The sequence below is a fragment of the Anolis sagrei genome, chromosome 10 (assembly GCF_037176765.1).
Source record: "Anolis sagrei isolate rAnoSag1 chromosome 10, rAnoSag1.mat, whole genome shotgun sequence".
NCBI lineage: Eukaryota > Metazoa > Chordata > Lepidosauria > Squamata > Dactyloidae > Anolis > Anolis sagrei.
The window spans coordinates 2861109-2877137 of record NC_090030.1 but is presented as its reverse complement, the minus strand read 5'-3'; the positions used below and the strand labels follow the sequence as shown (position 1 = coordinate 2877137).

The following is a 16029-nucleotide window of genomic DNA, read 5'->3' as shown; positions in this document are numbered from 1 at the left end:
TTCTGTTCTTGAATTTGGAGCAACTGCTTTGGGAGACGGTGGTCGGGCATCCGGACAACGTGGTCAGTCCAGCGGAGTTGATGGCGGAGGACCATCACTTCAGTGCTGGTGGTCTTTGCTTCTTCCAGCACGCTGACGTTTGTCTGCTTGTCTTCCCAAGAGATTTGCAGGATTTTCCGGAGGCAGCTCTGATGGAATCGTTCCAGGAGTTGCATGTGACGCCTGTAGACTGTCAACGTCTCACAGGCATATAGCATAGTTGGGAGGACAATGCCTTTATAAACAAGCCTCTTAGTCGCCCTACAGATGTCCCGGTCCTCAAACACTCTCTGCTTCATTCGGAAAAGTGCTGCGCTTACAGAGTTCAGGTGCTGTTGAATTTCAGTGTCAATGTTGACTTTTGTGGAGAGGTGGCTGCCAAGGGAGTGGAAATGGTCAACATTTTCTAATGTTACGGCATTAAGTTGTATTTTTGGCATTGGAGAGGGATTGGCCGGTGACTGCTGGGAGAGCACTTTGGTTTCCTCGATGTTCAATTAGAGGTCAAGCTTCTCGTATGCTTCTGCGAAGGTGTTTAGAGTGGCTTGTATGTCTTCTTCTGAATGGGCACAGATGACGTTGTCATCAGCATACTGAAGTTCTGTAACAGATGTTGTTGTAACCTTGGTTTTGGCTTTCATTCTGCTGAGGTTGAATAGCTTGCCATCTCTCCGAGAGATGATTTCCACTCCGGTGGGAAGCTTCCCATCAAGAAGGTGCAGTATCATAGCTCCAGCTCCGACCCAGTGGACACGGACTCCGAACCCGGCTTACTCAGTTTGCCGACGGAGCCAACGTAAGGCAAAGCCTTCTTGTTCAAGGCAACACTCTTGGCGCACAAACAGGTCCCAGGGCAACAACCGGGTGGAATGCCAGGAATTTCCTCTCTTTCCTTCCTAGCTTGCCTCAAATTGCAGCTCATTCAGCAACAATCTCCCCTGGACGGTTTCAACACACAGGAGCCTTTAGAAATCGGATTTGAGACTTCTTCGTATCAGATTCAAATGCAGATTTGAGACTTGCCCAGACAGAACTACCATATTGACTCGAGTCTCATGTGCCGTTAAATCTGCGCACCTCAATTTCCAGACCCTGAAACCAAAGAACGTATTTGCTGGTGAATGTATTGCTCCTGATGCAGCTTCCTCTTCTGCTTTAGCTCACCCCAGTGACACAATGGGTTCACTTTTGTGCCGGCAGGATTGCTGACCAAGAGGTTAGTGGTTTGAATCCGGGTGGAGCAGGTTGAGCTCCCTCTGTCAGCTCCAGCTCCCCATGCGGGGACATGAGAGAAGCCTCCCACAAGGATGGGAAACATCAAAACATCCAGGAAGTGTTCCCTGGGCAACGTCCTTGCAGACGGCCAATTCTCTCACACCAGAAGTGACTTGCAGTTTCTCAAGTCACTCCTGGCACGGAAAAAAACCCCTAAGATGATGATGATGATGATGATAATAATATAAAATAATCCCGCCTGCAACTCAGGCATGGTTGGCGGGGACGAGGGACAGGGCCTTCTCGGTAGTGGCCCCTCGGCTGTGGAACGCCCTACCCACAGACATCAGATTATCTCCCTCATTAATGGCATTTCAGAAGAAAGTGAAAACCTGGTTATTTGAACAGGCGTTTGAATCGGCAGTGCAATGAACTACAATGAATTATAGGAAATCAGTACAACGGATGACGAGCTTGGATTATGACTTTAGTTATGAGACGCCAGTGTGTTGTTTATTGATGTTATTGATGGTTATTGATGTTAATTGCTTATTGTATTACTGTGTTAACTGTCTTTTAAATTGCTGTATGATGTTTGTATTGAATTTTTTGCTGCTACTTGTTGTTAACCGCTCTGAGTCGCCTAATTGGCTGAGAAGAGCGGTATACAAATAAAGTAGGTAAGTAAATAAATAAATAAATAAAACTTTATTTGTACCCTGCTACCATCTCCCCAAGGGACTCGGTGCAGCTTACATGAGGCCAAGCCCACAATACATCAGTACAAGCAATAACAACAACTAGGTTCTTGTGGGTTTTTTCGGGCTATAGAGCCATGTTCTAGAGGCATTTCTCCTGACGTTTCGCCTGCATCTATGGCAAGCATCTTCAGAGGTTGAGAAGGTCTGTTGGAAGTAGGAAAAATGGGTTTATATATCTGTGGAATGGCTGGGGTGGGGCAAGGAGCTCTTCCCTGCTGCAGTTAGGTGTGAATTTGAGAACACAGAAATGCTGGACCACACCAACAACCCCCATGTCAGACTACACAGAGAAGCCATTGAAATCCACAAGCATGTGGACAATTTCAACAGAAAGGAGGAGACCATGAAAATGAACAAAATCTGGCTACCAGTATTAAAAAACTCTAAAATTATAACAGCTAAACAACAGAGAGGAAAAAACCAGGCACAGATTAACGCCTCCCAGCAACAGATTTTCCCAGGCTCAGGCAGGCCTTCAAATGCTAATGAAGGTGATCAGCTAAACATTCACACCTAACTGCAGCAGGGAAGAGCTCCTTGCCCCACCCCAGCCATTCCACAGATATATAGACCCATTTTTCCTACTTCCAACAGACCTCACAACCTCTGAGGATGCTTGCCATAGATGCAGGCGAAACGTCAGGAGAAATGCCTCTAGAACATGGCTCTATAGCCCGAAAAAACCCACAAGAACCTAGTGATTCCAGCCATGAAAGCCTTCGACAATACAATAACAACAACAATAAACAATTAAAATCAAACTCATAAACAAAGAAGCAATAACAATAACAGTAATACAACACACATTTTAAAATATATGGCTGGACCAAATGCAATTAAAGCTTAAAAATAATGCCAGGCATGAACAAGGTAGGAGAGATGGGGCGTTGGTGAAAGCGTACAAGCGATCCTAAATGAGTGTAAAGTGCATTTAGAGGACATAATGCTGAGGGTTCATTATTCTGGGAAAGCGCACTGGAACAACCACGTTTTCAAGCTCCTCCTAAAGACTGCCAGAGTTGGGGCATGCCTGATGTCCTTGGGGAATGAGTTCCAGAGTCGAGGGGCCACCACCGAGAAGGCTCTCTCCCTTGTCCCCACTAATTGCGCTTGCGATGGGGGTGGGAGTGCGAGCAGGGCCTCTACAGATGATCGAAGAGATTGTGTGGGTTCGTACACAGAAATGCGGTCACGCAGGTAGATGACTGTCTTACTTGACTCTAATGCGTGCTCTAATTTTGGGAAGGTCATTGAGAGCATTACATTTGAGTGAATGCAACCATTAACAGGAACAATTAGACCAGTGGTTCTCAACCTGAAGGTCGGGACCCCTGGGGGAGGGGTCATGAGGGGGTGTCAGAGGGGTCACCAAAGACAATTAGAAAACACAGTATTTTCTGTTGGTCATGGGGGTTCCGTGTGGGAAGTTTGGCCCAATTCTATCATTGGTGGAGTTCAGAATGCTCTTTGATTATAGGTGAACTATAAATCCCAGCCACTACAACTCCCAAATGTCAAGGTCTATCCTCACCAAATTGCACCAGCGTCCACATTTAGGCATATTGAATATTCATGCCAAGTTTGGTCCAGATACATCAGTGCTCTCTGGATGTAGGTAAACTACAACTCCAAAACCCAAGGTCAATGCCCACCAAACCCTTCTAGTATTTTCTGTTGGTCATGGGAGCTCTGTGACCCAAGTTTGGTTCAATTCCATCATTGGTGGAGTTCAGAATGCTCTTTGATATTATAGGTGAACTATAAATCCCGGCAACTACAACTCCCAAATGGCAAAATCAATCCTCCCCTCAACCCCGCCAGTATCCAAATTTGGACGTATCGAGTATTCGTGCCAAATGAATGAAAATACATCCTGCATATTGGATATTTACAAGACGATTCATAACAGGAGCAAAATTGTAGTTGTGAAGTAGCAATGAAAATATTGTTATGGTTGGGGGTCACCACAATATAAGGAACTGTATTAAGGGGTCGCGGCATTAGGAAGGTTGAGAGCCACTGAATTAGACTACCATGACGTACCTCTCATCCACGCTGCAGAATCAACTATAACACTATGTGTCACGATTGATGTTCCTGGGTTATCAATGTCATTTCCTAATTGGTTCTGTCATGAAAACATGGAAAAGGTTGACGAAACTGTAAAGACTTTCTTTATGTGGGAGGGACATCCTGCTCTAGCACATTTTGCTAGAGTTTTGCATGGATGTCTCATCACCGAGCCTCAACCAAATCTCGAATCTATTCAACCTAGTTTTTGGCAGCCACGAAAACAAAGTTTCTGGAGCAGAACAACTACTTTCAAACTAAGGACTGCACAATTAAACAGGAAATGACACTTTCAAGCCAGGAACAGATATTTCTCAAATTTTGTTACATAGTGTGATTGAACAATTTGGATCTTGGGTTGTTGTAGGTTTTTTCGTGCTATAGGGCCATGTTCTAGAGGCATTCTCTCCTGACGTTTCGCCTGCATCTATGGCAAGCATCCTCAGAGGGAGTGAGGTCTGTTGGAACAAGGAAAAAGGGTTTATATATCTGTGGAATAATGACAATGGTGGGACAAAGGACTCTTGTCTGCTGGAGCTAGGTGGGAATGTTTCAACTGACCACCTTGATTAGCATATAATTAGCATATAATTTGGATCTTGGTTGAGCATTGAATTTGCTGGCCAGCGCTTTTATTTCTTATGGTGGCGCAGTGGGTTAAACTGCTGAGCTGCTAAACTTGCTGATTGAAAGTTCGCAGGTTCGAATACGGGGAGTGGCGTGAGCTCCCACTGTCAGCCCCAGCTTCTGCCAGCCTAGTAGTTCGAAAACATGCAGATGTGAGTAGATCAATAGGTATCGCTCTGGCGGGAAGGTAGCGATGCTCTGTGCAGTCCTGCCAGTGGCCACATGACCTTGGAGGCGTCTATGGACAACGCTGATTCTTAGGCTTCGAAATGGAGATGACCACCAGAGTCCCAAGGTGAAAGAAGAAAGCGCAAAAGCCGGGTTGCAGCTAAACATAAAAAAAACCCCCAAGATTATGGCAACAAGAATGATTGACAACTGGAAAATAGAGGGAGAAAACGTGGAGGCCGTGACAGGGTTTGTATTTCTAGGCGCAAAGATGAGTGCAGATGCAGACTGCAGTCAGGAAATCAGGAGACGTTTCCTTCTTGGGAGGAGAGCAATGTCCAATCTCGATAAAATAGTCAAGAGTAGAGACATCAGACTGGCAACGAAGATCCATTGCCTAGTCAAAGCCATGGTATTCCCTGTAGTCACCTACGGATGTGAGAGCTGGACCTTCGGGAAGGCTGAGCGAAGGAAGAGAGAGGCTTTTGAACTCTGGTGTTGGAGGAAAGTTCTGAGAGTGCCTTGGACTGCGAGAAGATCCAACCAGTCCATCCTCCAGGAAAGAAAGCCCGGCTGCTCATTGGAGGGAAGGAGACTAGAGACAAAGTGGAAGTCCTTTGAATGCCACATCATGAGGAGACAGGAATGGATGGCCATTTGTCAGGGGTGATTTGAATGCAATATTCCTGCTTCTTGGCAGGGGGTTGGACTGGATGGCCCATGAGGTCTCTTCCAACTCTTTGATTCTATGATTCTATGATTCTATGAAAGCCTAGAGAAGGGAATGATGCTGGGGAAAGTGGAAGAGAAAAGGAAGAGGGGCCGACCAAGGGCAAGATGGATGGAGGGCATCCTTGAAGTGACTGGACTGACCTTGAGGGAGCTGGGGGTGGTGATGGTCGACAGGGAGCGCTGGCGTGGGCTGGTCCATGAGGTCACGAGGAGTCGGAGACGACTGAACGAATGAACAACAAACAACCAGAGTCCCAGAGTCGGTCACGACTGGACTTAATGTCAGGGGGAAACCTTTACCTTTACTATTTCTTAGCCTTGGTCTTCTTCCCCAATAAACAAAGATCTGACTAACCCAACTTGCAATAATGTCAAATTAAAATCCCCAGATTTGTAATTCCAAAATTATGTCCAAAAAAAAAAAGGGGGGGGGGAGACAAAGGAAAAAAAGGAAAAGTAAACAAACTCAATGGCCTGTTGTTGAATTCTGCATGATGTTATTAGTCACCATTGTGATAGTTACGCAATATGGCATTTGACAAACATCTGAATGGATTTTCTCCCCTTCCTTGCCTTTCAGATCCAAAGGGAGCATGGGAAGCAAAGCCTTATCGCACGACAGCGTCTTCATTTGTGAATCGTTACCCGACGTAGCCGACAAAACAGCTTCGCAGGACGACCTTCCAGGGAAGGTGAAAGCCTTGCAGGTAAGATGCCTTCTGCTGTGTGGCTGATAGCTTCTCGTTTCCAAAGCGTTGTGCATGAGTATCCTTTGGATTCTTGGACTTCCTTATTGCAAATGCAGAAAAAGAAACGAAGAGAGGGAAGTTGGAGAAGAGGTGAGATTCTTAGGATATAATCATGGGTTCTACATGTGTTGTAACACAATTTGGGATGAAGGAGCCAATGAACCCATTTTGGGGATAGAATCATGGATTCTACATTTGTATTAGCACAACCTGCTTGGTGAGAATCCTAGAATCAAAGAGTTGGAAGAGACCTCATGGACCATCCAGTCCAACCCCATTCTGCCAAGAAGCAGGAATATTGCATTCAAATCACCCCTGACAAATGGCCATCCAGCCTCTGCTTAAAAGCCTCCAAAGAAGGAGCCTCCACCACACTCCCTCTGGGGCAGAGAGTTCCACTGCTGAACGGCTCTCACAGTCAGGAAGTTCTTCCTCATGTTCAGATGGAATCTCCTCTCTTGTAGTTTGAAGCCATTGTTCCATTGCGTCCTAGTCTCCAAGGAAGCAGAAAACAAGCTTGCTCCCTCCTCCCTGTGGCTTCCTCTCACATATTTGTACATGGCTATCATGTCTCTTCTCATCCTTCTCTTCTTCAGGCTAAACATGCCCAGTTCCCTAAGCCGCTCCTCATAGGGCTTGTTCTCCAGACCCTTGATCAGTTAACTCATTTTGGGCATCAGTTAACTCGTTTTGGGGATATATCATGGATTCTACATATTTAGTAACACAATCTGGGATGACGGAGCCAACAAACCCATTTTGGAGATATAATCATGAGTTCTACGTAAGTAGTCAGATAATCCATTTAGGGAGAAGGTGTTGGAGGCTATAGATATAAAGAAATAGAAGCTTCACTATTATACTCTGCAGTATAATAATGTGTCACTCAGATTTGTGTAACGAGTAACAGTAACTTTACTTCAGTTTAAAAGTCAAACAGAGCAACAATATATATAACAGTCTCTCTGAATTCTTACAGAGAACAGAGGGAACAAACAGTCCTTTTAAACAGTCTTTAAAATGTGCTTCATGTCTCAGAAATGATCAGGCTTCAGAGAGTTGGCAGCCATTTTCTTCCTAGCTGTTTCCAGTCAGCACTCTCTTCACTCTCCAAGGTGAAAGTGGCAGTTAAAACCGTTTCTCTTAGCAGCAAGCCGTAGAAACCATGAATTCTGCATGTGTATTAATGCAATCTGTTTGTGGTCAGGGAGCCAATAAACCCATTTTGTAGATATGACCATTTATTTCATTGGGTGATGGAGACCCAAGTCCTCGTCCAAGATGCCAACTGGAGAAACACTTTTTCATGGCGCATGGAAAGTGAATCCAAGTGGGAGAGCATCTGGCTCAAAAGGAAAATGCTCCTTCAACATAAGAATCCAGGCCTTTATTGTATGTTTTCCCGTCTCTTCCAACTAGCTTCGGTTACAACCGAATCTTCGGCTCGGCTCGCCCCCGCTCGTCATCCCTGGCAAAAAGGCGGAAGACGTCGGTGCCATGTCCGAAGATGACGGCTTGCCCAAAAGCCCTCCAGAGATCTCCACCCTCCACGATGTCCTGGCCTGTCCCACCAGTGAGGTGTGCACACCCTTTCCAAAATGTAAACCATAAAGACGTAAACAACTCCATCTGTGATCATTAATGGTGGCTGCGTTCGTGCTGAGAGGTAGTATAGCCACAATGGTGATTTCTGTGGGACAGTCAACGTAAACAAAAAGAGTTTGCTCTGTTCCAGAGAAGAAAGGAAACTGAAGATTCTGTAACTTAAGACTACAGTGTTCCCTCACTACTTCGTGGTTCGCTTTTTGCGGACTCGCTGTTTCGCGGGTTTTTGCCTCCTTAAACTGGGAGGCAAAAACACCCGAAACAGCAAGTCTGCGTAAAGCGAATCGCGAAGTAGTGAGGGAACACTGTATACTATAGAATTAATGCAGCTTGGCAGTGCTTTCAATGTTATGGCTCAATACTTTGCAATCACAGGAGTTGTATGAGGGTTGAATGAAAAGTAATGCCTCCACCTTCGTAACTCCTCAACAGATGGCAGTACTGGTATGCGGCAAGTACTGGCTTGTTCAGTAGACTCTCCTCTACAGTTCCATTTTGACGGGAAGCCTTAGCATTGAACGGTTATGTTGTTAAAGTGCGAAGTATAGAACCCTGTGCAGACGGTCAGTCAATGCAACTTAAGCAACGTGCAGTCATTGAATTCTTGACAGCAGAAGGTGTCACCCCAAAGGAAATTCATCAGAGAATGCAAGCTGTTTATGGTGATTGTGTTGATGAGAGTACTGTGCGTCATTGGGCGAGTAAGTTTAAAGATGTTGAGGTGACACCTTCTGCTATCAAGAATTCAATGACTGCATGTTGCTTAAGTCGCATTGACTGACTGACTGTCTGTGCAGGGTTCTATTCTTCGCACTTTAGCAACACAACCGTTCAATGTTAAGGCTTCCCGCCACAATGGAACTGTAGAGGAGTCTACTGAACAAGCCAGTCCCTGCCGCATACCAGTACTGCCATCTGTTGAGGAGTTACAAAGGTGGAGGCATTATTTTTCACTACTTTTGAGGTGACACCTTCTGCTGTCAAGAATTCAATGATTGCATGTTGCTTAAGTCAAATTGATCGACCGTCTGTGCAGGGTTCCATACTTCACACTTTAACAACATGGAACTGTAGAGGAGAGTCTACTGAACAAGCCAGTACCTGCCGCATACCAGTACTGCCATCTGTTGAGGAGTTACAAAGGTGGAGGCATTATTTTTCACTACTTTTGAGGTGACACCTTCTGCTGTCAAGAATTCAATGATTGCATGTTGCTTAAGTCAAATTGATCGACTGTCTGTGCAGGGTTCCATACTTCACACTTTAACAACATGGAACTGTAGAGGAGAGTCTACTGAACAAGCCAGTACCTGCCACATACCAGTACTGCCATCTGTTGAGGAGTTACGAAGGTGGAGGCATTACTTTTCATTCAACCCTCGTAATTTGACAAAGTCTTTTGCCCTCACTGCCAAAGACAATCGGTGTCACACTAAACTTTGACTTCTAGCATTTAAAGGGGCATCGAACTGCATCAATTCTACAGTGTAGATGCACCCAAGGTGTCTTGCAGAAGGGATAGCAGTCCTTTTGGAGGTACCTACCTATCCAATAGCGTTGCCAATCGTTGCAAACAAATGACTTGTCCGTAGGGCTTTTAGTGCTTGTGCTTGTGTGAGAGAGCTGCTTTGTCAACCCAAGCTACCCACCCTTGTTGTCGTTTCTCATCATGATCCTATTATATGCCACCCTGGAACAACCATCTGTCGTGTTTCCCTCTACTTACCCGTTTCCCTTGTTTCATCCCGCAGTCTTCCAACCCACTCCAACGCCATAGCTCTTTGAGTTTAGACAGTGAAGACGACCAGGTAAATAGCTGCTGCTTTTCCTGCTATTGCTATCAACCTCTGCAACGACCAAGTCACTCTCTTGGCTCCCTTAACCATTCTGGTGAGGGAAAGCTCTCAAATGGCTTTCCTAGATCTTGTTTGCAAGGTACAGTTCTATCATGGAGGCCTTAAAAATTAGGGCTGGGCGGCTTCGTTTCGTTAATTCGTAATTCGTTAAAAATTCGTTATTTTTTTGTTAACGAAGCGATAACGAACCATTCTGGAGCAACTTAAAAACGAAACTAATTTTTCAATTCGTTTCGTAAATGCTTCGTATTTCGTTATGTATTCGTTTCGTTATTGGATTGAGGTCGTTTCGTTATTATTTCCGCATGTCTGGGGCAAGTTTTATAGTTGTATTTTGTTTAATTAGTGAAAAAAAATTATAATATCACACCAACAGTCAACAACAGAGGGAGAGGGAAGCTTCAGGAGTTTTTTTAGCGTATTGCGCGATCGCGGCCGCCATTAACGAATCGATTCGTTATTGTTTCGTTATCGTTTTGTAATTTTTTTTACCATTTACGAAATTTCGTAAATATCGAACTTTTTTAAAGGAAAATTTCGGAATTCTTTTAAATATAGAAACGCAAAAAAACCCAAAAAACGAATCGATTTTAGAAACAAATTTTTCCGTTGTTACCCAGGCCTATTAAAAATCTATATAAATAAAAATGTAATGTTCGTTTTTTGTGATTAACATAACTCAAAAACCATTGGATGAATTGCACCAAATTTGGCCACAAGACACTTACTAACCCAAGGAGTGACCATCACTCAAAAAATTGATTTTGTCATTTGGGAGTTGTAGTTGCTGGGATTTATAGTTCACCTACAATCAATGAGCATTCTGAACTCCACCAATGATGGAATTGAACCAATCTTGGGACACAGAACTCCCATGACCAACAGAAAACACTAGAAGGGTTTGGTGGGCATTTACCTTGAGTTTGGGAGTTGTAGTTCACCTACATCCAGAGAGCACTCTGGACTCAATGATGGATCTGGTCCAAACTTGGCACAAATACTCAATATGCCCAAATATGAACACAGATGGAGTTTGGGTAAAATAGACCTTGACATTTGGGAGTTGTAGTTACTGGGATTTATAGTTCACCTACAATCAAAGAGGATTCTGAACCCCACCAACGAAAGAATTGGACCAAACCTCCCACACAGAACCCCCATGTGGGCCACAGCAATGTGTGGCAGGGGACGGCTAGTCTATATAAATAAAAATGTAATGTTCATTTGTGGGATTAACATAACTCAAAAACCACTGGACGAATTGCCACCAAATTTGGCCACAAGACACCTACTAACCCAAGGAGTGACCATCACTCAAAAACAATTAATTTTGTCATTTGGGAGTTGTAGTTGCTGGGATTTATAGTTCACCTACAATCAATGAGCATTCTGAACTCCACCAATGATGGAATTGAACCAATCTTGGCACACAGAACTCCCATGACCAACAGAAAATCCTAGAAGGGTTTGGTGGGCATTTACCTTAAGTTTGGGAGTTGTAGTTTATCTTCATCCAGAGAGCACTGTGGAATCAAACAATGATGGATCTGGACCAAACTTGTCACGAATACTCAATATGCCCAAATATGAACACAAATGGAGTTTGGGTAAAATAGACCTTGACATTTGGGAGTTGTAGTTACTGGGATTTATAGTTCACCTACAATCAAAGAGCATTCTGAACCCCACAAATGACAGAATTGGACCAAACTTTCCCCTGACCAACAGAAAATCCTTAAGGCCATCCAGTCCAACTCCCTTCTTCACCAGGGCAAGAAAACATAATCAAAGCCCTCCTGACGAAGAGCCATCCAGCCATAGATATAGATAGATAGATATGATTCACACACACATATATGTATATGAAAGATATAGTATCATTGATTTGAAAGGGACTCCTAAAGAAGGACAATGATATGTTGTATGTTCCAGAGGAGGCAAACCAGACAATCTGCACATCCACACTGACAAAGAAACAGCAAGAAATACTGTTTACTCACAAGCAGAAAGACATGACATAGATTAGAAACCCAACACTTTCTAATTACTTTATTTCCCAGATCACCAGACTGGGCCACAGTAATGCGTGGCAGGGGATGGCTAGTCTATATAAATAAAAATGTAATGTTCGTTTGTGGGATTAACAGAACTCAAAAACCACTGGACAAATTGACACCAAATTTGGACACAAGACACCTATCAGGCCAACAAGTAACCATTACTCATAAAAACACTGAAAAACGCAGTGGAAGAGACTTAAAAAGCAAAAAATAATAATTAAAAATATATTAAAACTCATGCGCAAAACTACATATATACACATACATACACACAAAACAAATATACACAGACTGGGTCACAGCAACGCATGGCAGGGGACGGCTAGTATATAATAAAATATTAAATATTGGGCCCTGTTTGCTTTGATTTTTGGTTAACATTGATCACCATACTTAGAAGGATGCAACAGGCACATAATGGATTGGTCTTTGCTTTGCAGGTCGCCTCCGAATCCGCCTCCAGACCTCTCAGCCCAGTGGTCCTTGGGCATCCGGCCTTGGCAATGGGTCATTTTGTTCCGGCCGATTTCAACAGCCCGGCCACTCCGTTGGGCTGCCTGGACACCTCGGCCGCCAGGCACAAGATGGCCGTGCATCCGCGGAGGCAGAAAGCCTTTGCCAACAAAACCCAAAGTCTTTTCGTAAGTGCCTCCTTGCCGCGGGATGGTTCTTTGCAACTGGGATCGTCTCCCATAGGGCTTCCTTTAGGGGAAGGTTTGCTCCAAGAGGGTGTCTACTAGGCCTGGGCGATTTCGTTCGATAATTTTGTAATTCGTTAAATATTCGTTAATTTTAGCAATTACAAAACGATTACAAAACTTATTTTTAAACCCGGAAGTGTTTTTAAATATCGAAACGCATGCGCCAAAAAATTTTGTATTTCCGTCCATTTCGGAAATACGTAAGATGGCTTGGCTAGATGCTTGCTGGGAGCTCTCCTCTCTCTCCTCTCCTTAGCCAATCAGAGCCTGAAAGAGGAGGAGGAGGAGGAGGAGAGGGCGGGGAAGGCGCCGGCTGAGCAAGCGAGCGAGAGGGCGAGCGACCCTCAGCGGGAAGGCGGCCCGTCCCTCCTTCCTCACCTTTGTGGTGGGTGTGCTTCGTTCTCCCAATTCCTTAGCGGAGGGCTGGGCTAGATGGCCTTTGGGGAGCCCTTCTCCCAATTTCGCATTGCTTCGGAGGAGCCGGCGGCAGCGCTTGAGGGCCCGCCAGAGTGAGTGAGTGCCTGCCTTCCCTCCTTAATAATAATTTCTCCTCCCTATTCTACTAAATTAATAATTAAATTAAAAAAATATTGAAAAAATATTGAAAAAATATTGAAAAATATTGAAAAAATATTGAAAAAAAAGGGCGCCATCTTTACAAAATGTTTTGTAAATATTAACGAAATTTCGTAAATACCGAACTTTTTTAAGGGAAAATTTTGTAATTATTTTAAATACCGAAACAAAAAAAAACCCCCAAATACAAATCGATTTTAGAAACAAATTTTTGCGTTGTTACCCAGGCCTAGTGTCTACCCTTCCTTAGACCCATCGCAAACTAGCCTCCTGCGGGAGCAAACTGTGCCAGCACGTCCCTGACGTCATGAGACTCCGCCTCTCTCCCCGCCCCTTTCTCCGCCTCTTTCTCCGTGCCAGAGTGGTTTTTCCTTTGCTAGGGCAGCATTGCCAGCGTACTCTCGTTGTTGAATTCTGTGAAAACTCTAAATTACCAATTCGGCCAGAAATTGAAGGAAGAACTCTTGTAAATTTAAATAGGGCTGCTGACAAGGTTAAGCTGAGTACCGAGGATGGCGGTCCCTCTAGGTTGCGAGTGGTGCTGTTCAATGCCAGGTCAGTGAATGGAAAAACATCTATTATTCAGGATCGAATCCTTGAAGAACACGCTGACCTGGCTTGTATAACGGAGACCTGGTTGGATGAGGCTGGGGGGGTTAATCTCTCCGTTCAGCACCAGTCAAGATCTGGAGGGCGGGGAGGGGGTGTCGCAATTGTCTATAAGGATACCATCCCCGTGACCAGGTGCCCCATCCCACAGTCTACCACATTTGAGTGTGTTGGCCTGAGAGTCGGTGACCGGGACAGGATAGGATTCTGTTGGTGTACCGACCACCCCGCTGCACTACAGTCTCCCTACCTGAGCTGTCCGGAGTGGTCTCAGGCCTGGCCTTGGAGTCCCAATGGCTCATTGTGCTGGGGGACTTCAATGTCCATGCTGAGACCACTCTGTCAGGAGAGGCTCAGGACTTCATGTCAGCCATGGCAACCATGGGCCTGTCCCAATAAGTATCTGGTCCCACCCACAGTGCTGGACAACTCCAGGTATTCTTGAGAGACACGGATTATCTGGATTCGGCACAGTCTGGTTTCAGACCGGGGCATGGTACCGAGACGGTCTTGGTCGCCTTAGTGGATGATCTGCGCCGGGAGCTAGACAGGGGGAGTGTGTCCCTGTTGGTGCTCCTGGACCTCTCAGCGGCCTTCGATACCGTCGACCACAGTATCCTTCTGGGGCGCCTTGCCAGGGATGGGAAGAAGATGTGCCAGTTCCACTGGCTGCCAGTCCATCTCCAAGCCCAATTCAAAGTGCTGGTTTTGACCTATAAAGCTCTATTTATTTATTTATTTACTTTACTTGTATACCGCAGTTTCTCAGCCTAACCCGCGACTCAACGCGGTTTACAACAAGGGTAAAATCAGTCACAATATACAATTTAAACCACAAAAGCACAATATACAGTATTACACAACAATAACAACACAATGCTTCTCATCACTAGAGTCCATATTTCCATTCCTGTAATCGTCACATTCATTGCACTGATTAACCAAATGCCTGTTCGAACATCCAGATTTTTAATCTTCTTCGGAACACCATCAGCGAGGGGGCTGATCTTACCTCCATGGGAAGGGCGTTCCACAGCCGAGGGGCCACCACAGAAAAGGCCCTGTCCCTCGTCCCCGCCAGCCGTACCTGTGAAGCAGGCGGGATAGAGAGCAGGGCCTCCCCAGAAGATCTCAGGGTCCTGGCGGGCTGATAGGCCGAGATACGTTGGGATAGGTAACTTGGGCCAGAACAGTTTAGGGCTTTAAAGGCCAACGCCAGCACTTTGAATTGAGCCCGGTAGCAGATCGGCAGCCAGTGGAGCTGGTGCAACAGAGGAGTGGTGTGCTCCCTGCGCTCCGCTCCTGTTAGAATCATGGCTGCCGAACGTTGGACTAATTGGAGCTTCCGAGCCGTCTTCAAAGGCAACCCCACGTAGAGAGCGTTGCAGTAGTCTAAATGGGATGTAACCAGAGCGTGGACTACTGTGGCCTCTATATGGTTCTGGCCCAGTCTACTTGTCCGAACGCATCCACCCCCTACATTCCATCTCGTAATCTAAGATCATCCGGGGAGACCCTGTTCTCGCTCCCGTCAATTGCACAAATGTGTCTGGCGGGGACGAGAGACAGGGCCTTCTCGGCGGTGGCCCCTCGCCTATGGAACACACTCCCAAATCAGGTAAGATTTGCTCCCTCCCTCCTGGCTTTTCAAAAGAAATTAAAATCATGGCTTTGGGACCAGGCCTTTGGACAGTAGATGTTTGTAGAATTTAAAGGACATGGACTAGAATGACAATACGACTGGCAAGACTGTTTTTATTATTTATTGTTTTAATGATTGCTTATGTACTGTCTAATTATGATTTATGTTTAATTGTGGTTTTATTATTGTGGTTGTTATGGATTGGCTTCGCGTCAGTGTCCAATGTATGGCACTGAAGTTTTGTCAGTTATGTGTAAAACGCTTTGAGTCCCCCCAGGGGTGAGAAAAGCGGGATAGAAATACTGCAAATAAATAAATAAATAAATACGGTCCTGTGGCAAAGGGGAATGGCCATGTCCATCACCTGCTTCACTCTTTCATGTCTGCACTGACATTGGTTGAAAATCCAATTCTTATTATTCTCTGGTTCTGCTGTTCTCTGATTCTCTGATTCCTTGAGCAGTTCTGACTCTTGTCTCTGACATTAGATGGAACAGCTAGAGAAGGAGGAATGCTCTTTTGGAAGTGCCGAAGGGAAATCGAGCCCGCCAGAATCACCCGAAGGTGCTGAGAGCCATGGAAAGGATCGGAAAGGTAAACTGACGGTGTATCTCTGTGT

General features: G+C 45.1%; 1 protein-coding gene across 3 annotated transcripts in view; it reads left to right on the top strand.

The window, feature by feature from the left end:
• The window catches only part of KIAA1210 (KIAA1210 ortholog), a 58934-nt gene that overhangs the window by 33471 nt on the left and 9434 nt on the right, over window positions 1-16029 (top strand). For 2 of the 3 annotated variants that reach the window (XR_010910312.1, XM_067471501.1), the window contains exons 4-8: window positions 6193-6319; window positions 7781-7939; window positions 9718-9774; window positions 12323-12523; window positions 15899-16004. Coding sequence is in view for 2 of the 3 variants with exons in the window: in XM_067471501.1 (XP_067327602.1) it covers window positions 6193-6319; window positions 7781-7939; window positions 9718-9774; window positions 12323-12523; window positions 15899-16004 (650 nt within the window). In the remaining variant the exon portion in view is untranslated. The remainder of the gene's footprint in view (window positions 1-6192; window positions 6320-7780; window positions 7940-9717; window positions 9775-12322; window positions 12524-15898; window positions 16005-16029) is intronic. The other variant, XM_067471502.1, reaches the window with a different exon arrangement.